Below are 20,687 nucleotides of genomic sequence, written 5' to 3' on the forward strand. Positions count from 1 at the left end.
ATTTTTAAATTAAATGTGAAATCTACAAAAATACTTAATGCTTAGGGACCATTTGTAAATTCTGAAATAAAAAAATGGGACAATTTAAAAAAATACTGTTTAGCTAACACCAAAATATGAAATATAAAGATTTTTTTTTTTTTTTTTTTAATTTGAAAAAGGGCGTCACAGTTCTCTCTCCCATTGGTAGGTAGAGGACAGGGGGAGTGACTCCAACGGTTATAGGAGAGTAAATGAATTAGGATCCAATTAATTGCTAATATGGTGTTTGTTCCTATATTTTATATTATATTTGAGTTTAAGTTTGATTTGGTCAGACTATTTTTATAATATTTTAATGTATTTTCTTAAAGACTCCTAAATTCTTAATATCATCAACTTAAAATTCAGAAACAAAATATTATTATTATTGTTTTCAATGGAGTTTTTATCGCAACCAACACGCGAAAGTTTGAAGCGAGAAATCCAAAACTACAATTTTGAACCGTCCGATCAAACAAATTCAACTCAAAACCCAAACCTCATCAACTCCAACGGGCCCACATCACACTGCTAAAGTCAATGCCATCGGTCTGATCAACATCCAACGGCCGTAAGAGCATCGTTGTTGAAATCAAAGCTGCAACGTATTAGATTCCCGCTCCCGCCACAACGCAACCACTGGCATTCAACCAACACGTGTCATTTGCTCTTTGACTCTCTCTTTCAATGCGGACGATTCACCGTTACACTTCGGTTTCGCCTCTCTATAATTTTTTTATTTATTTAAAAATTAAAGCCCTATTTTTACACTTTAATCTACCTACTTCCAAACATTTAAATTATATAATTTTAATAAATCTCAAAATTAATCTATATATATATATATTAAATTATTTTCAATATGTGTATTTTATTAGATATTTGTTATATTAAGAATAATATTAAGAAGAAAAGAAAAAAGAAGAGATTTTTGACGCTTTTCACGTTGTAGAGAGCCTTATAATTTAACCTTTTGTTTTGTTTTATCGCACTTTCCTGCACTTTCTCTCTCTGAACTCGATCGCCAGGTTCCTTACCCTCCGCGCTCGCTCGCTCTCTCTCTCTTGGAGTCGAATTTCCTCTCGAGAAAGATAATCGTTTTTCTCTTTTTCCGTCTAAAATTCCCATCCAGAGAAAATCTTCATTGCCGAGGATTCGATTCCAAGAGATCCATACTTTGTTTCTCGATTACTTCATCTGTTCTTCATAGGGTATCGTTCTTCATCACTTTGTTTTTTCTTCTCTTTGCTCATCACATTCTAAGGTTTTTCATGTCCTACTCTTTCTTCAACCGCTCCGGTTACGTTTGATTGTTTGTTTTTTTTTTTTTTTTCTTCTTCTTTTCGAATCTGCTGGTTTATTTGCCTCTAACTACTTCTGATTGAGGAATTTAGGTGAATATAGAAAAAACGAAAACGATTAATAGTTGAATTAGTTTGAGTTAATTTCAAAAGCGAAAGAAATTGTCGTTGTTTCTTATTATGTAGATACTTTCGACGCGATTGATCATCGTTCCCCCTCCCCCAATTTTTGATCGAGCTAAGAAAGTTTTTGTTTTTTTTTTTTTTTTTCCCCCGCAAGAAACTCTAAATTTCTGGTGCGTTGTTTTAGTCTGCCATCCATATTAGGGGTTTCTTGTAATTATTTATCACTTTTCTTTTTGTCTCCCCCTTCTATTTCATTTCCCATGCCTTTCGCCTTTTTTTCGTAGTTTTTTCTTGGAGAATTTTGGGAATTTAGGGTTGTAGATTTAGGTTGGGGTAGGTAGGATCCGTGATGGCTCTTAATTTCTCTTGTCGTCCTATCTTTCCCTTGCACCATTCTGAGGACAATTTAGTTTCTCCAATGAGGATTGCCAATGGTTATATTGTTGATGGCATTCATGAGAACAATGCCGAAAGCTGTGGAAAGCTATGGCATCTTGGCCGGGAGGTGGATGCTTGTTTTGATCGTGGAAAGGATATATGTTCAGATAGCTCGCAGGGCCCTGGCACCGAGGACATTCTTGATGTTTTACCTGCTGATCCATTTGGCATGGATATAAGTACCACTTTTACAGCAATTACAGGATGGCTTGAGGACATGGAAGTGGACTATGCTGAGTGTGTCAGCGACAGGGGTGGTGCTGGCGAAGGGAACGCCGAATTATTTGCAGGTCTGAATTTTATTTGGAACAACGCTCTGAAGTTCCAAGCCTTTCCTGAGATTAAAAGAATTGTTCAGAAGCCTAATCCGATGTGTAGCTGTGATGGGTGTCTGGATGGAAAGGAAACTGGCGATGTGACCTGCTGTTGTGATTTTGGATCCATTTGTAGTGTGACTGAAGTATCTTCTGCTAATGACGATCCTCCTACCTATTGTGAGCAGCAGGTTGCAGAATGTCAGGACCAGAATTGCATCTATTGGGAGGTAGATGGAGGAGCTCCTCATGAAGGCTTAAGCTTTGCTCTTTATTATTTAGGCATTCAGGATCTCTGCTCTATTGGAAGGGTTTGCCGATCTCTGCATTCAGTCGTACAGGGGGACCCCCTTTTATGGACGAACATTCACATAGATCAACCATTGAACGAAAAGATAAGTAATGACATTCTTTTGCAATTAACTAACAGGGCTCTAGGTAACCTGCAATGCTTGAGTCTGGTGGAATGCCCAAGAATTACAGACGAGGGCCTGAAGTGCGTGCTTGAAAGCAATCCTAGGCTGACAAAAGTACGCATAACTTCTTCCATTTTTTGCTCTTTCATAATTAGCTGAATTGTCTCGTTGTTTAACTTGAAATTCCTGTCTTTGCATAATCCATTTACATTCAGATTCACAGTTCATTTTCCTTTATATTGGCACTTGGATATGTTACCTACCTAGCTTGATGTTATGAATCACTGCTAGAAAGCCTTGTACATACTTTTTACTTTCTGTTATTTAGGTTTCTTTTGTGAATTTGAACATTTCCTGAGTTTCCTAATGATGTTATTTCGAAACAGAAGTTTCTTTATTGACACATTGAACTGGAATTACTAATCTAGGTTAGTTAGGATGTCTTATGCTAAAAGCCACAAAGTTGCTCATGTCAGCATTCGCATTAGTGTTTTTAAAATTGGTACAGGGATATTCTTAGGACATGTCAACAAGATTTATCTTTGACATGCTTTTGATCCTAACACTTGGCAAAAAGATAGTTTCCACCAGGGGCACTATTTTGTGCAAAGTGTGAATATGCAACTTATTTCTTAGCACTACATCATGCTATCATTTACTGACCGAGCATGTTACTAAAATATTTGTCCTTTGCATGTTTATGCAGTTGTCTGTTCCTGGATGTACTAGACTCAGTATTGAAGGAGTTATTAGTAGCTTGAGGGCTTTCAAGTTGACAAGTACCCACGGAGTGAAACGTCTAAGAATTGGTGGATTATATGGGGTGACACAAGAACATTTTAAAGAGTTGAAGTTCTTATTGGGAAGTGACTGCAACCTCATGCAGGAAAGTTCTTATAAGCCACATTTTTATCACAGGGGAAACTTTTATGTGTCTTGTGATGATGAACGCGCTATTGATATTGAAATTTGTCCAAGATGCGAAAACCCGAGGCTTGTCTATGATTGCCCAGCAGATGGTTGTCAGGGAAGCGGACTTGCAACTCAGGCATGTAGGGCTTGCACCCTTTGTATACCGCGGTGTGTCCAGTGTGGTCGATGTGTTAATGAGAATGAGTATGTGGAAACATTTACTTTGGAATTGCTTTGCTCAGATTGCTGGAAGCCATTACTGAAGTGTAGAGAGAAACAGGATTGCAGGGATCAATCTGCGCCTGGGGAACAGGAAGATGGCTTTTTTCTACATGGCTAGAAGGGCAACGTGCACTTCATGGGGAAAAAAAAAAAGAAAGAAAAAAGAAAAAACCACAAAAAAAGAGCTTCCTTCAGGTTCTCTTTCTGGCAGCTGCCATGTTAATCATATCAAGAGTTGAAGGGGGCAAAGACAAAAAGCCAAAAAAAAATCTATATATATATATCCAGTGTTGAATGGTACTTTAAGAGAATAAGTAGCAAATCAAATTAGTGAGGCAAGGAATAAGACGAACCGTCTAAGACTTTTTACTATCGCTGTTTGATGTGTATATACTGTTGATCAAGCTTGGATGAAGACCTCTGTGTGGATCTAGGATCTTAATCGTACCATTAATAATGAATGGTGTCTCTATTCTCCAAGGATGTACTCTGCCCTGACTAAGCTCAGCACTGAGGCTATCAGAAAACGGAACACAAGCTGATATCGGTCCAATATCCTGAGTTTCTGGTATCTGCATGGTATGTGGGAAGTTTGGCGTCTCTGTTATAGTCTTGGTATCTTCATGAATAAAGCTGGCCGTGGATGGAATTTCTTCTTGGCCTTGTACATTCTCAGGTGCTTTACGCTGTTTATCGAAGTTGCTTCGGCACCCTTCCAAGCTGCTCGATAGAACACATCTCAACATTTTGATTTGATTCTCGTATATCCTCCTTTCGTCATCCTGCGGTACTTTTGCTTGTGTTGGACTACCTGTGGATCTGGACAGGGGGATGAAATAAACAATAAATGTTAATTGTATATGTGGAAGTTGTGTACTTCCTCTTGGCTAGTTCAGTTCTAGCCTAATTATCACCAAAAATAAACGTTCTCAGGCCTGTTTCTTATTGTTTTGATTATATAATTGAACATCCTTTGGCCTGTTTACAGAAATGCTTTTTAGATGTTAACCAGATTTTGAATGCCATTGTCATCATGAACATCAATGCAGACACCAAAGAGAGGGCGGCTCATACCAATCATAGGCTAAAATTGAATGTGTGTTAAATATTACCACCCATGAAATCATGGAACAAATACATGTTGGGAAATGGAATTCCAAGACAGAAGGAACAATACATCACATTCAAACCAAAAATCATCGGTAAAATTCAACATGCCCAGCTATCTCCCTGCAAAGCAATTTGGCGTCGCTTGCTAACTTTATGCTCTTAGCAATTGCAACTCCAGTCTGCTTGTGTGTGGATGTTGGCTTATAGGACTCGACCTCCTTCTCTCTTCCCGATGATAAAGCCTCCCTTGCAGGAACAACATTTTCCCACCAAAATTCCCTTAACATTTCATGAATCAATTCCCAGTAACCACGTTCTCTACAAACGCGAAATATCGTGCTTCCATTTGGTGTCCAGCAATACAAATCCGCCCACTCCCTGTCCATTATCTCCAACTGACCCTGTACCTGTGGCATGTAATAGAAAGGCATGGTCGACCAGGGCAGTCCCTTTTCGGGCTTTCCCTTGTTGTACGGACATTTGACTTCCAGGATCCCACCTCCTTGAAAGCATCCCAATAGGCCGTCGGGGGACGCGCCTAGCCAGTCCAACTGCTGTTCAGAGTGAGTTGCAAATCCTAAAAAGCTCACATCTCGGCCTGTGATGCTTTTATACCGATGGATGGCATTTTCTTCATTCAGCACACCCCACTCCATGGCATACTGCTGTCGTGCTTCTGGTTTTTTAATCTCTGAAGGAAACACTTTCTCATGCCATAGCTCAAAGCGGCGGTTTCCTTTCCAGAAGCCCAAGGCTGTGCTGAATGTGCTAGTAGTCAGCTTGTCTCTCCTTAGCGCAAACCATTCTTCTGAACGCTGAGGGGCATCCGATGGGGTGACCTGGGAAGCTACAATCAAAGCTGAGGGTAAACGGATGAGCAGTGGGTTGGTTACGGATTTAGGCGGTGAGATGCTTGTTGAAAAGGTTCTTGAACCATTCCATTGCTTTCGTTTTGAGAACAGCCTTGCATTTGATCTAGGAAGTCTGCAGCAGATTCTAGCAATAGAGGTGTTGCTCATTGTTGACAAAAGGGCAGTGTTGATTGAAGAGTTACTTTGATGAGGCGTCCTGCAAAACCCACAGACTGCTAAAGGTTCAGCTAAGAAAATTAGGCTAAACAGTTTTTGCTGGTGAAGCATAAAAAAAGTACAAACAATTGTTATAGCCATGGTGTTGACGAGCTTGTTACCTTCTATGAAGAAAAGAATCAATTTCTACTCTACTGAAAGCAAAGCGACTTGGCATGCAAGAAAACAATCCAAAACAGTGAAAGGAATCTTCTCAACTCTTCAAGAACTGACTTACTTCAATTTCGGATGCAATAAGCAATCAAATTTTTACCAAATGCGTGAAGTTCTCCCAAGGACAATGCAGAGTTTATAAATTTCAAATTCACAAATGATAAATCCAAGATATATATTTAGCTCTTTTCAAGAAATGAACTCTATGTATAGTACTTTCTTTCTGTTTCTCTAGCCCTAGAAAACTTTGATTCGAATTTCATGAATGATTTTAGACATAAAATTGTAAGTGCGAAGTTGAAGATAACAAGATTAACTTTCAAGAACAGAAAGTTGAAAAAGAAAATGATATCACAAGGGCGCCAACAGTAAGAATGCCAAGCTGAAAAACTTGTTTCTAATCTTCATGAAGTAGAAGATAGAGACAGAGAAAAAGAAGAAAAACCATCTGAATATTGAAACGGAAACCCAAGCGTAAGCCCGAAACCGAATCAAAATACATACAATAACAGGAAACGAGTAGCAGATAAGGTGTTTGATAAAGTACCCGAACGAGAAGTTGAGCTGAATGCATCAACTTGACGAGCCGAAAATGAAGCGACGCACGGCAATCGATTGAAAGAGGAATCTGCATGAAGAAAACTTCGAGACGCTCCAGATTGAGAAAAGGAGACCGCAGCGAGCTTCATCCTTCAATTAGCAGATTATAGAATAGAGGAGAGAAGCGCCATAGAAATGAAACTTGAAGCTCGAGCTGGTAATTGCGTAGATGGTGGGTTTAGGGTTTCTTCCGCCGGTGCAAGTAAATTGAATCGAGGGTTTCTTCCGCCGGTGCAAACCAGGGTCGGGCCTCTTTTCTACACAAAATTTTGATTAGAAGTTCTCAACTTTTGGGCCGTCTGCAAATCTCGCTTGGGACATTATTTAGAAGATAAGGTTTCTAATATATATTATTATTTTTTTAAAACAAAAAAATAATATAACTTTTGGTCAATGGCTTCAATAATGTAATTTCTATCTCATTAATTAAATTGCTTTAATTATAAAATTGTTTTTTATTTTTTATTTTTATATTTCCATTAAGTTTTTATTAACCATTTAATTTAAATGCCAATTTACTGTCTATTTTAAATCTAAATTTATTAAACAGATCGGTCCAATAACATCATATGCCAATGCCAAAGTGAGTATAATTACATGATTTATTTTCTTAATATCAAAATTTTAGATATTTACTTTTTTTTTTAAAAAAAAAAAAAAAAAAAAACACTTATAGCTTTGCTTGGTGCTTTGGGTTTTCCCGGAGGCTTCATACTAATGGTGCTTTGGGTTTTCCCAGAGGCTTCATATTCCTCACTTATAAATTCTTGATGTTTCACTAAATTAACCAATGTTGGACTCACTCCCAATAATTATCAACATAAGATTCAAAATTATTTACCCTCTTAATAAATAAAATAAATAAATAATATACCAATAATATGATATTATACTCGCATCAAAAAATATTATTTGTATATTTGTATGATAATATGATAATAGTGATTAATGATATTTGAGTAATATGGATTAAATCAAATTTAGAGAAAATAATAATAATAAAAGGAAAAAAAGAAATCCTAAATTCCAAAAAAGTCATAAAAATTCATAATTTCTCTATTTCTACTTTTTTATCCGTACGATTATTCCCTGTTTCTCCGGCATCACACGCGACCTTCGCCTCTTTGGCTTTCCCTGTTCACTGGCTTCAACCCTCAGACTTACGGTCTACGGACCTGCAACGACTCAGTCTGAGCTCACAGTCCCAGAAAGTTGAAGAGAAATGGAAATTCAACCCACTGCTCCTAAATCCTAACCCCCTCCAACTCCCATCTTCCTCGAAATTTGACGGAATCCCCTGATTCAGAGGTATGTACTTGTCTGATAAGCCTCGACCAATCGATATTTACAAAGAAGAAGGCAGCAGAGATATGATGATCGAGGTGGCTTCTAATGGCGACCATCATATTCAACCTCATCAGCCACAACAGACTCATCAGCAGCACCAAATGATGCTCGGCGATAGCAGTGGTGAGGATCATGAAGTCAAGGCGCCGAAGAAGCGGGCGGAGACTTGGGTTCAGGATGAGACGAGAAGCTTAATTTCACTACGGAGGGGGATGGATGGATTGTTCAATACCTCGAAATCGAACAAGCATTTGTGGGAGCAGATATCGGCTAAGATGAGGGAAAGAGGCTTTGATCGCTCTCCGACTATGTGTACTGATAAGTGGAGGAACTTGCTCAAGGAGTTCAAGAAGGCTAAACACCACGACAGGGGAAGTGGCTCTGCTAAGATGTCGTATTACAAGGAGATTGAAGAAATTTTGAAGGAGAGAAGCAAAAATGCGCAGTACAAGAGCCCTACGCCGCCCAAGATTGATTCCTACATACAATTCTCAGACAAAGGTAACCTTCGATTCTTGGCATTGGGAGGGTGAATGGGATGGTGTTATGCGGCGAATCTCAATATTCAGGAAAATTCATCACCCACAAACTTTAGGTCTACTTTCACTATTTAGCAATACCTTAATGTTACAATTCTCCGCAAACTTGTTCCTTCAAACACGCTGTGTTCTGATTTATGAACAATTATAGTACTAGGATATCATCCCTAAAAGGGTTCAGCTGTATATATGAAGATATCTGGATTTGGAAATGATATATCCATCTGAACTGACGTTAGTAGTGTAGAAATTTAAAGTGATTCTTTATTTTGTTGTTCTTAGTCTTCTCGGGGGGTGGGGAATCATCTTTGTTTTTCTGTTTTCTTTCCTTAATCAGGTAAAAAAAAAAAAATTGTCTTTAAGTTAGTTAGGTTCGTGAAATATGATGTGCAAATAGTAGGAGCAGTAGGTTTGTGATTAGTCTGGTTTTGGGGTTACAAGAGAACTGTGACAAGCATTGTAATTTTATCCCATTGCAGGAATTGAGGATAATGCTCTATCGTTTGGACCTGTCGAAGGTACGATATACTTGTTATTTGCTGTTACTTTAATGTTATTTGTTTTACTATTTTCTTCACATAATATTTGCTAGCACTCATCATTCAACTTTGAGTTTTTTTGTGTGGCTGATGATAGTTGCTAGCATTCATCATTCAACTTTTACTTTTCTAGAAGGGATAGAGAATGGCAAAGAAAATCACACCAGTGGATTTGCTGTTTAATTGTGGAGGGAGATTCTAGTATGCACCACATATAATTATAAAACTGCCTGTGGAAACTTGAGATTTCTAGTTTGCATTTTTCAAGAGTGACACTATCTAAAAGTTGAATTCTTGGCATACTAGGAAGAAAAGGACAGAACTGATAGTACAACGAGGATCATATCAACGGTTGTAGCACGTTCTAAGCTGGTGGATCTCTTGCACAATAGAATCATACCATGATTAGAATTCCTATGATTCTGTATAGATATAGAATAAACTCATTAGCTGCTTTAGAACATGTCTTGATTGAACGAGGCATATGCCATGCAATTAATTTTTTATGTGCATCTAAAATTGGTTCCTATGTCCAGGGTATAATTTTTCAGTTTATGAAAATATGTTCAGCACATCTCACTTTTGTTGTGCCTGTTGACGAAGCAACCATTTGGGTAATGTCAATTAAGTATTAGTCTCATCACTGTCAACTTTCAGGCCTATTTGGCATATTACATTATCCCTGGTATCTGATTGAGACTCCTAGCCTACAGAACTTGAAGTGTTGCTTTTTGAACAGTTCAGTTGTTACAAATAAACCCATATTTTTTTTTTTTTTGGTCTTATCGGTGAAAATTTTAATTCAATGCTCATGTGACCAAATTGATGGTTATAAAATTAGAGAACGGTCGAGTTACATCTTTGTTTGAGTTTCTTGAATTTCTTGTTCACCTGGAAGATTGAATTCTGTTCTATTCTAGGTGCAACCACATCATATATCTTGTCTAAATAACCCCTCCCCTCAAATTGATTTAGTATGTACTAAAGATTTTTTATCGCAAAAGTTTACTGTTGATGAATAAAGTGTAATCTCTACTGTGAGTTTATTTTCATGTAGTTCATAATTTCCGATTATGAGATTGGAAATAAGAAAAAAAGTTTTAGTGGAAATTCAATTTTTAGACCACGTTCTTAATATAAACAAGAAAAAAAGTTTTTTCCTAAGTTTCCTTGCATGCAGCTGGTGGCAGGCCCTCACTCAATCTTGAAAGACAGCTGGATCACGATGGGCATCCCCTTGCCATCACAGCAGCTGATGCAGTTGCTGCAACAGGCATCCCACCTTGGAATTGGAGAGAGGCACCCGGAAATGGTAGTATTGCGGAACCACTACTCAACCATTTTGAATATTGTGTTGACATTACTTTCTAGACTATAGCTATACTCCTGTAGGTTTAGGCCCTGAGTTTACGCATTAGCAATCTCGGTATTAAGATTCGGCTTTGCATTTCACTCAATATAATTCTATATTAAAGCTGCCTTTTTCTTTTAAAATATTCTTTTCGATTCCATTCACGATTCAGCTGCTAAAGCCTGTAGTATTTTGGAAACTACAATTTTGAACACATTGTCACAGGTCCCCCTTATATGATGATACATAACTTTGTAGTTGGTGGCTATACGCATATCTTAATTACTGTTTGACCCATCATTTGGATTAAACAAATATGTGGGCAAGAAGATTCACTTCTGAGTGTCACTCAGAGGGTCTCTTGTAAAAACCAATCCTGCCCTTGTTTGAGCTGCATGCTGCTTTTGAACCTTTAATCGTTCCAGTTTCTGTCTATTTACCACCTTCTTGGCAGGTGGGGAAGGTCAGGCATTTGGCGGGAGAGTTATAACAGTCAAGTGGGGAGACTACACAAGAAGAATCGGTGTTGATGGCACCTCAGAAGCCATCAAGGAGGCAATCAAGTCTGCATTTAGGTTGAGAACTAAACGTGCATTTTGGTTAGAGGATGAGGACCAGGTTGTCAGAAGTCTAGACAGGGACATGCCTTTAGGAAACTACACTCTTCACCTTGATGAAGGTACCCATTCTTGTGTTTGCATTGACTGTTATGATTCTTGTAAACATTATAGCACCAAGCTGCGGATTTTAGGCAAAGTAGTGCATGTAAGAGCAGTTGAACTTCTAATTTCAGGGTTGGCTGTTAAAATCTGCCTCTATGATGAATCTGACCACTTACCAGTACATACTGAAGAAAAAATATTTTACACTGAAGATGAGTACCGAGAATTTTTAGCTCGTCGGGCCTGGACATGCCTTCGGGAGTTTGATGGGTATAGAAACATCGATAATATGGATGATCTACGTCCTGGTGCATTATACCGCGGTGTAAGTTGAGCAAGTGCACAATTATGCCAATATGTTAAAAGAATCTTGGCTTCAGTGCCCCCTTGATTGTGGGACTTGGTTTTAGTACTCCGTCTTTACTTGTAATCCATACACTAAATCCATCCATGCAAACAACTATGGCGTTTGTGCACAGACTCTGCTTGTGCAATTTTGACAGGTTATCTTCTCCCTGTGTATATAATATGGATTGTTGGCAGTATCTGTACAGAGAATGCATGTTTTAGAGGGTGTCTATGGAATACATATATGTGAAGCGATACCATTACTTTTATTGTTCCTTCAACCAAGCTGAAGATTATTGCTGCCGCACAACTGAGCCCATCTTTTGATTATAACAGCTTATTAGTGGATCATTATGTTTAAAGGTCAGTAACAGAATTGTGTTTAGTTTGGATCTGAGAAGAATTTGTCGATGGAAGGCATAATCTGAGGGGTCTTGTTCTTGAGGAACTTTCTAAGGCCATGCTTTCAATACCTCTCACCTTCGAAGTTATCAAGAACTCCTGCAGCTCTCTTCTGTTTGATAACCCGGACATGTTCATTCATACCTCTCACCTTCATGTTCATTCATTATACACTCATATTTTGTACAACTTGAAATATTTAGCTGACTTCAGGGTTGGTGGTGGTTATGTTTCTAACAAGCTGTGCATCCCACAGATGCCAACACCCACACCAACTGCAGCAAAGAGAGGATACACCTGCAAATATACATTCAAGGAAATAAACATTTGGTTGGTAAAGTTGTTTGTTTTCTTTATGGTTTTCTCAGCAGCCAAACAGAAGGTAATGGAAAATGAAAGGGAAAAGAAAGAAACCTCAGGCTTTAACCATCTGTTGGCAGAGGCCATGGCAGCAGTGAGAAGAGAATGTATGTGAAGAATTGTGCAGCGGAGGAAGAAAGACAATGAAGACCAAATGAGAGTATAACTCAATTGGTTAAAACGTACCTTTTACTGAGAAGTAGTCATATGGTAGTATAGCTCAATTAATTAGGATATATACTCATATACTAAGAGGAAGATAAATCTACTCACTCTATAACTTAACTAATATATGCGGGTAGATTTTCTTTCCATTTTCAAAAAAACCTTCACAAAAGACAGAGTCTGGATTTGTTGAAGATTTATGGATCCAATGTCGCAGAACCATGTGCTACATATGGCTCTTTATCTTTTTTTTTTTTTTTTTTTTCCTTTTTAAAATTTTTAATTAATTAAAATCACATGATGAAGGTAAATCCCTTCTGTTTGTTTATACATGGAATGGGAACAAAAAAGTGTTCAAATTACAGAAATGGTTATACTTTTGGTAATATTCAATAATTTTACTGATTCAAATTTACTTTTTTTTCCACTTTTTAATCAAAAAGCAATGCAAAAAAGGGAAGAAAAAAAAAAAAAAGTCAAATTTTTAAATGTGCACTTTTCTTTTTACATCAAAAGAATATTTTTTTGATCTTTTATTGGAAATGGTTCACAGACCTTTGTTGTCTCACCACCATGAAATGCCATAGTAGTGAGTTCTTAGCAATCAGCAAGAACATGGCTGACCCACTCTCCTCCTCCACATGTCTCTGCAGAATTTAAATTAGTGTTCATTCCATTACCATTGCCACCACCAACAAGCTTCAGTTTCAATTCCTTTTTCAGAACATCCATGAATGATTCCCACAGCCAAAACCCAAACAGAAAAAAAGAACAAAATTGTTTTTAATTTCCAATGATGGTTGGTTTCTGGTAGCTGTCTGTTTGTCATCTTCAACAAAGGCGGTTGAACAGTTGAATCCTCTCTCGTTCTCTCTCTCTCTCGTTCTTTTTGTGCTTAATTTACTGCTCACCGTCACGAGGCAGCGGAATCTTCAAAGGAATTCGAGGCATCCTTATCTCAACTTTTCATTTCCCTCCAAATAAAATCCTCATCATTGTCATTTTCTTGTTAGTTTCGCTGCTGAACTCTCATTTCTCCGCCATTTCTTGAGCTTCTTGGATTCATTCGAAGAGATTTGGCACCATCTTTTTCTCCAATCCCTTTGTTTTACTTGTTATCATAATGGGTCGTCTCTTCTTGCTGTTGGTTTGATTCAAGATTGCGACCAGCTCAGCCTATCTTACTTTTCCCTGAATTCCCTTTTTTGAAAAGGAATCCATATTTGGGTCTTTTTCCTTTTCGTTTTCCTCTGAAAATTTCACTTTCTGGCTCTGTTTCTTTATTCGATTTTATCTCAATCATTTGTAGGTGGGTTTTGATCAAAATGCCTCCATTGTTCTTCCCTCTTCGTTGGGAGAGTACAGGCGAGCAATGGTGGTACGCTACGCCGATTGATTGGGCGGCAGCCAATGGGTTTTACGACATTGTTAGAGAGCTTCTCCATTTAGACCCCAATCTTCTCATCAAACTCACATCTCTCCGCCGTATCCGCCGCCTTGAAACGGTGTGGGACGATGAAGCTCAGTTTGAAGATGTGGCGAAAAGCCGCTCTTATGTTGCCAGAAAGCTCCTCCTCGAAGGTGAGCTTAAAGGGGGCAAAAATTCTCTCATTCGTGCTGGCTATGGCGGCTGGCTTCTGTACACAGCTGCTTCAGCTGGGGACATGGATTTTGTAATGGAGCTCCTGGAGAAAGACCCTCTTCTGGTTTTTGGAGAAGGAGAATATGGTGTTACTGATATTCTTTATGCTGCAGCCAGGAGTAAGAACTGTGAGGCTTTTAAGCTTTTGCTGGATTTTGCTCTTTCCTTGAGGTGTTGCCCAAGTCCTGGAGAGGGAACAATGGAGGAATCGAGTGAAAGTGAAATGGAAATGCCTTCAGCTTTCAGATGGGAAATGATGAACAGGGCTATTCATTGTGCTGCTAGAGGAGGGAATTTGGTGATCATGACAGAGCTTATTGGGGACTGCCCTGATGTTCTGATTTACAGGGACGCTCAGGGATCCACCATTCTTCATACAGCTGCTGCAAGAGGACAGATTGAGGTCAGATCTTGGAGTTTTGTGTTCTTCTTGTTCTTCTTGTTCTTGTCTAAAACCATGCTGAGTTTTCTGCGTTTGATTGGATTTCATCGTTTCTCCAGCTGCTATAGATTGTTTTTGATAATTGTGCTTGCAGGTAGTGAAGAATCTGGTGGCTTCCTTTGATATCATTTCAAGCACTGATGATCAAGGAAACACCTCATTGCATGTGGCTGCATATATGGGTCACTTGGCTGTGGTGGAGTTTTTGATTCATGATTCTCCCTCTTTAACTTCTCTGTCAAACTCCCATGGAGATACTTTTCTTCATCTGGCTGTTGCTGGTTTTAGAACCTCTGGCTTTAGAAGATTAGACCGGCAGATCGAGCTCATGGAGCATCTGATACACGTCGAGTTGATGAACGTAAAAGAGATCATCAACATTAGGAACAATGATGGAAAAACCGTGCTTCACGTGTCGGTAACAAAGAATGTTCAGTGTGATTTGGTGGAGCTGCTTATGTCTGTGCCATCAATAGACTTGAACATTACTGATGAGGATGGCTTGACCCCTCTTGATCTTCTCGAACAACAGCCACGATCACCGTCTTTGGAGATTCTGATCAAACGATTTGTTTCTGCTGGAGGGATCTCGAGTCGTCGTGATAATATGGCAACAAATGCTTTCGTTTCCCATTTGAAAATGCAGGGCATTGGAAGCAGTCCTGGAACTTCTTTCAGAGTTCCAGATGCAGAGATATTCTTGTACACAGGCATCGAAAACGTGTCGGATGCAACTCGTGATCTAGTAGATGAGGACTTCGATTTATGCTCCAATGTCGAATGCGATTCATTTGATTCATCAAACAAGAAGCCAACCTCCGTAAATCATACGACGAAACGGCTGAACTTCTTCTTGGGATGGCCTAAGAGTAAAGAGAAAAAGCCTGCCAGAACAGATTGGATAGATGATTATTGTTCAGAGCTGTGTGATATATCAAGAACTTCACAACCAAACCAAGTTTCACTTAGACGTCAATATTCAGACATTTCGTGCCTTTCACACAACAGAAGAACACATCCAGCCGTGACCGTTTCTCCAAGCCCCTCAACCAGGAAAAGGTTTGCTGCTGGACTGATGCACGGCGTTATCCAAGCAACACCGAAGTTAGCAGTTCCAGCCCGATCGCTATCGAGTACCTTGGCGGGGACTCCCGTGTCATCTCCAATGTCAACCGGCATTGATGGAGTCTCTTGCTCCAAAAGGAAAGTGCCAAGTACAAAGTTGAGACAAGATTCCTTCAACAGAAAGATGTTGATGAACCAGTACTTCTGTTTCGGCGCGCAAGGTGTCGCTGTCGAAGATCCGATCAGCTGCAAGAGGGAAAGCCAGAATGACAATAATGTTGGCTCTCTGGTAGCTTAATGTTAAAACTGAGTGTACATAGAACTTGAATCAATAAGCAAGAACACAAAGGGTAGGTGGGTATTGATTGTATTATAAATTCCCAAAGTGTTTGGCTTATTTCTATCGTTTCATGGGATTGAAGTGTAATCAATTTTCACTCACACTTATGGTTCTGGCCAAGAACTTGAAGAACCATATGAGAATGTGATTCAATGGAATCCAATTCCCCATCCCAAGGACCACACAATGTCTTTCTTTTTGTTGTATTCTACTTTTGGCGCTAAGTTTGCTGCCTTCTTTTAACTCCAACCTCAAAGTTCCTTTTTTGCGAATCACAAGTGTGATGTGACTTTTTTTATACGATGTATCACCAAAAGTTGCATAAATGATTAATTAATTAATTATATATATATAGTTCATAAATTTTAATTCTAACATTTTAGTATGTATTTTAAAATTTGTTATAATTTAATCTCTCATGAAAACCTTATCAGAATTAAGTGGTGGCTGAGAATAGCATTGTTGTATTTATTTATACTGGAACTATTTTTCATCACACACACACACACATATATATATATGAAACTATTCAATTGTCCCTCACGTGAGAAGTGGAACCAAATAATTGATACATAATATTAATAGCTGAAGATAACCTGTCCATAGAATGAAAAAGAAAAAAGAGGCTGATATTAGCTGGTCGAATTGGAATGCTTGCAGTGGTGACGTGTCGTAAGCAGCTCAAGGATGTTTGTTCGAACACAGATCGATTTAAAAGTCATTATAGAACTATAAGCAAAAATAATAATGATAAGCATCTAAAGTTTGATACTACATAGAAATTTCTTAGAAATTTAAAATGTTATTATAAATCATAATTGCAACTCGAAAGGCTTCAACAAAATCTGGGGTTAAAAGGCAGAGAGTGGCACAAAGCAACATGTATCGTTTGACAATAAAATCAAAAACCAAATTATATGAGCAAACGACAACTGACCTACATAACCATCCCGCCATCGATGGTGAAAACCTGCAGATCAAACATACATTGATGAAATGAAGATGGAACTCTCACTTGTAATCGTGCAAGGAAAACGGATATTAAAAGAAAAAGGGAAATGGAACTTTCCGCACCTGTCCTGTAATGTAACTAGCTGCAGGGTTAAGAGCCAAGAATTCAACAAGTCCAGCAACTTCTTCGGGTTGGCCATATCTTGCTGAAACAATGGGGAATTGAGATATTGTTACGATCATCATATATTTTTCCAAAACAACTTACTATGAATCAATGAAATCACAACAATCATACAGGAGTTTCCTGGACTCACCCATGGGGATGGAATCCATAATTTTCTTCTCAATCTCTGGCCCAAGCTTGGCAGTCATGTCGGACGCAATAAACCCAGGAGCAACAGCATTAACCTGGAAGAAAATTTTATTATGATGGTTCACATTGTCCACTAGCCTTAGCATTATACATAAGAAACCATTCTCATTAAAGAAGTTGAAATTGCAGAGCCTACGTTGATGTTTCTGCTTGCATATTCCTTGGCAACGGCCTTTGTCAGACCAATCACTCCTGCCTTTGCGGCACTGTAGTTCGCTTGGCCCGCATTTCCAATAAGGCCAACAACTGATGATATATTGATTATTCTTCCCTGAATAAAAAGTCTCAAAGTGAGTACGACATTTCCATTTCTCCCTTCTCGTTCGTTTAAGGGAGGGTTGTAATTGGAGAGAAGAAAACATCTGAACTTTGGGTAATGTGCACAATGGCAACTCAAACCTAAAGTGAATTATAGGATCGGGAATATACTTTTTAAAAGAATTTGAGAGTTAACGTTCTGTGGAGGCACTCGTAGAATCTGGCGGTAAATATTTACAGATATTCTAATAGGAAAAGTTAAAACCATATTGCATCTTAAGTTACAGAAGATTTATGATCTCAGCTGCCTATTTCTAATTTGAAAAATACAAGGGTGGTGAGCTTACCTTCTTCTTTTTCATCATAACTTTGGATGCTGCCTGAGTGCAAAGATAAACACCGGTAAGATTCAGATCAATCACCTCCTGCCATTGAGATGTCTTCATTCTCATCATCAAACCATCGCGAGTGATTCCTGATTACCATGAAAACACTGGGTAAGAGCAGTCAAGTTAAATAGCCAGGATGCTGGAGAATGTTGAAGTTACACACCTGCATTGTTGATCAATATATCAACAGTTCCCCAAGCATCAATCGCCTGTACAAATGACAACCATGCAAGTGAGTAACAGGTAAATGGCATATAGACTAGTTTAGTCGAAAAAGTGAAGTAGCTTACTGTCTTAATCATTGAATCCACATCAGCCTCCTTTGACACATCTCCACCAAAAGTAAGAGCCTGCCCCCCAAAACCCTCAATCTGCGAGCAACAAGACAACTTAATCATCATCTTTTCAAAATGAATCAGCAAGTCAACATCAACACCAGAAGAAATTGAGCGGCAATATTGCAGGTTAGGGAAATAGGACCCAGCACAACATGAATGTCCTAATTTTATTCATTGGCACTTTATTACTTCCAGAATAACATGCTGAAAAAAACCAGGACCATATGCTTCAGAAAGTAGAATGACCTTGTTCAGCAACCTAATTAAACAGAAGGCAGAAGAAACGCCATAAAAAAATTCAAAAAATAAAAAATAAAAAACGTTTAGTCAAATAAGATGAATTAAGTCAGTCATAAAAGAACTGTTTCGTGCTTGGGTAATGAAGTCTGAAGGCTCTATGATAGCTGTAGTGAGAAAAGAATTTTAGGGCTCAATTAATTTGGTAGTAAACACGCATTGGGGCTTAATTAATTTGTTATTAAATAAGCATTTGGACTTAATTAATTTGTTTTTAAATAAGTATTGGGGCCTAATTAGTAAATAGGTGAATTAATTTGTTACTAAAGAGCAGATGAGTTGGTAGGTTGGTTAGAACAATTAGAAAGAATTATACTAGCATAGCGTTATTTAATTTTTGTTTTTTTTAAAAAGGAAAGTCTCAAAGGGCTACCAACTTTCACCTTTCGCCCTTTTCTAGAGTCAAATTTAGTGTTTCCTATCTGTTGCATATAAAATGGAAAATTTTGTTATCTTCACAAAAATTTGTAGTTTGAACCTTGTTACAGAATCAATAACCAAGCATCCGTAAGAATTGAACGAAAATTGTCAAACCAGTACATATATCAAGCTTTGTATTTGAAACTAAAAGCGTAGTATGCTTAATTCATTGATGTAACCATATTCTCTATCAATCAGTCTAATAACTGTACGGAAATTTCAAAGTCCCTTCTCATCGTCTTTTGAGCATTCTGCTTGATGAACAGCCTCCAGATGTTCGGCTTTACATCATTAGCAGAATGGCCAAATACAATTCAAGAGATGAAAACTGAAATAGGTGAATTATTTACCTCTTTAGAAACTTCCTCAGCCTCCTTTGACGATCTAGCATAATTAACCAGGACCTACAAAAATTTTGATTGACAGAAAATTCAAAATTAATAGTTCCAACAGATAAAATGAACAGAAATTGACTGGACGATGATGTCTTCTGAAAACAAATCATAAACAGGAATTCAGCTTATGCTGCAAAAACGAAAAAACTCCATAAAACAGCTGGACACAATTAGAGAAACCTTTTTCCATATTTCATCTCTAAAACTGAATGCTAGCAGAAGAAAATGCATCCACGAAGGGAAGAAACATATTTTCAAGTCCGATCTCATGCAACGTTTTTAACCACAATGAAGAAATAGAGCCTTATACACAAGTAGAAAAGAGATGTACCTTACAACCCGCCTTTCCTAAGCTCAATGCGATAGCTCTTCCGATTCCTCTCGAGGCTCCAGTCACAATAGCCACAGGCGCTTCCACTTGTTGGATTTCCTTAATGCTTGCCTGTTCCGCTGTAGCAACCTGAGCTTTTATTCCTGCGTGTCCATAAATAATGATGAGATCGTAATACCAAAGGCACAAGCAAAAGTTTCTAAAACTAACTTCCCGAATAGTAAAGGTGGCCGACTTTAACAACTACCGACAAAAATTGACAAAAAACCTCGAACAATTATAAACAGGATGATTAAGAGCTTAAAAACTCGTTCAGCATTTCATTCCACATGATCGATTATGAATGCACTCTCTCTCGACTCGCTTCTAATCACCAAAGCAAACACGAATACAAATAAATCTCAAAACATTGTAAGCAGTCATACCAGTAGAAGCAAAAGCAGTCTTCGATCTTAACTGGATGCCAAATCGACCTCGAAGCTGATTCGATCCAGCTCCACCGCTAATCGGGAGGCATTGCTGAACAGAACCGGCTCTCCGACCAGCGCATCCTTCAAATTTACCAAAAATTCCAACCTTACTAAAAGCAACAGCATTCGAACCGGTAATAGCCGCCATGAAAGCTCCGGGAGGTCTCCGCACACAGAAAATCCCAGAAGCAGAACGAAATCGCGAAATTGTAGCCAGAAATGCAAGCAACCAACAGATTCTATATTTATAAAGATGAAAGAACAAGAAAATGAATATCTCGAGTTATGGCTTTGGGATCGCCGGAGGAGATGTGTACGTGGTAAAGTGGCGATGAAACCGAAGTTAGAGCAGCCAGTGGAGAAACTATGAAAGAAATAGTTGAGGAACAGCTTGAGCTTCGATGGAGGGTTAAAAATGTAAATTTCATGGAGTATAACTAAATTACCGTAATACCACCGTAAGATTAATCGTTCCTCCGAAACGGCGGGTTGAGAAAACGGTTAAATGGTAATTGCGTCTTTGCGCGCACTTTTCTTTTTTTTTTTTTTTTTTTTTTTT

General features: G+C 38.4%; 5 protein-coding genes across 9 annotated transcripts; 3 read left to right on the forward strand and 2 right to left on the reverse strand.

The window, feature by feature from the left end:
* Positions 1-998: 998 nt before the first annotated feature.
* On the forward strand, positions 999-4,741 carry LOC111454091 (F-box protein SKIP14-like). The gene is made up of 2 exons (XM_023095395.1): positions 999-2,730; positions 3,323-4,741. Exons 1-2 carry the CDS (start codon positions 1,798-1,800, stop codon positions 3,866-3,868), a joined length of 1,479 nt encoding a protein of 492 aa, XP_022951163.1. The 5' UTR covers positions 999-1,797; the 3' UTR covers positions 3,869-4,741.
* An 88-nt stretch (positions 4,742-4,829) lies between these two features.
* On the reverse strand, positions 4,830-7,019 carry LOC111454092. Of its 2 annotated transcripts, none has more exons than XM_023095396.1 (2): positions 6,649-7,019; positions 4,830-5,944 (listed from the first exon to the last, which is right to left on the reverse strand). In XM_023095396.1, the coding sequence occupies exons 1-2, from the start codon at positions 6,788-6,790 to the stop codon at positions 4,947-4,949; spliced, it is 1,140 nt and encodes a 379-aa protein (XP_022951164.1). In that variant the 5' UTR covers positions 6,791-7,019; the 3' UTR covers positions 4,830-4,946. The 2 variants fall into 2 exon arrangements, with proteins under 2 accessions (XP_022951164.1, XP_022951165.1); XM_023095397.1 differs by having other exon boundaries at positions 4,830-5,928; positions 6,649-6,770.
* A 740-nt stretch (positions 7,020-7,759) lies between these two features.
* LOC111454093 (trihelix transcription factor GT-1-like) lies at positions 7,760-11,756 on the forward strand. Its single transcript, XM_023095398.1, has 5 exons — positions 7,760-8,549; positions 9,067-9,105; positions 10,307-10,438; positions 10,932-11,156; positions 11,271-11,756. The coding sequence occupies exons 1-5, from the start codon at positions 8,012-8,014 to the stop codon at positions 11,471-11,473; spliced, it is 1,137 nt and encodes a 378-aa protein (XP_022951166.1). The 5' UTR covers positions 7,760-8,011; the 3' UTR covers positions 11,474-11,756.
* Positions 11,757-12,931: 1,175 nt separating this feature from the next.
* Positions 12,932-16,082, forward strand: LOC111454734 (protein phosphatase 1 regulatory subunit 12A-like). Its single transcript, XM_023096254.1, has 2 exons — positions 12,932-14,459; positions 14,593-16,082. The coding sequence occupies exons 1-2, from the start codon at positions 13,740-13,742 to the stop codon at positions 15,859-15,861; spliced, it is 1,989 nt and encodes a 662-aa protein (XP_022952022.1). The 5' UTR covers positions 12,932-13,739; the 3' UTR covers positions 15,862-16,082.
* A 275-nt stretch (positions 16,083-16,357) lies between these two features.
* Positions 16,358-20,492, reverse strand: LOC111454693 (3-oxoacyl-[acyl-carrier-protein] reductase 4-like). Of its 4 annotated transcripts, none has more exons than XM_023096196.1 (11): positions 20,084-20,492; positions 19,659-19,801; positions 19,283-19,336; positions 18,168-18,248; positions 18,041-18,086; positions 17,836-17,963; positions 17,367-17,501; positions 17,172-17,265; positions 16,978-17,060; positions 16,834-16,873; positions 16,358-16,612 (listed from the first exon to the last, which is right to left on the reverse strand). In XM_023096196.1, exons 1-10 carry the CDS (start codon positions 20,274-20,276, stop codon positions 16,841-16,843), a joined length of 990 nt encoding a protein of 329 aa, XP_022951964.1. In that variant the 5' UTR covers positions 20,277-20,492; the 3' UTR covers positions 16,358-16,612; positions 16,834-16,840. The 4 variants fall into 4 exon arrangements, with proteins under 4 accessions (XP_022951964.1, XP_022951966.1, XP_022951965.1 ...); XM_023096198.1 differs by having other exon boundaries at positions 16,481-16,499; positions 16,841-16,873; XM_023096197.1 differs by having other exon boundaries at positions 16,506-16,632; positions 16,841-16,873.
* Positions 20,493-20,687: the final 195 nt, after the last annotated feature.

This window comes from Cucurbita moschata, unplaced genomic scaffold, assembly GCF_002738365.1.
Source record: "Cucurbita moschata cultivar Rifu unplaced genomic scaffold, Cmos_1.0 Cmo_Scf00016, whole genome shotgun sequence".
Taxonomy (NCBI): domain Eukaryota; kingdom Viridiplantae; phylum Streptophyta; class Magnoliopsida; order Cucurbitales; family Cucurbitaceae; genus Cucurbita; species Cucurbita moschata.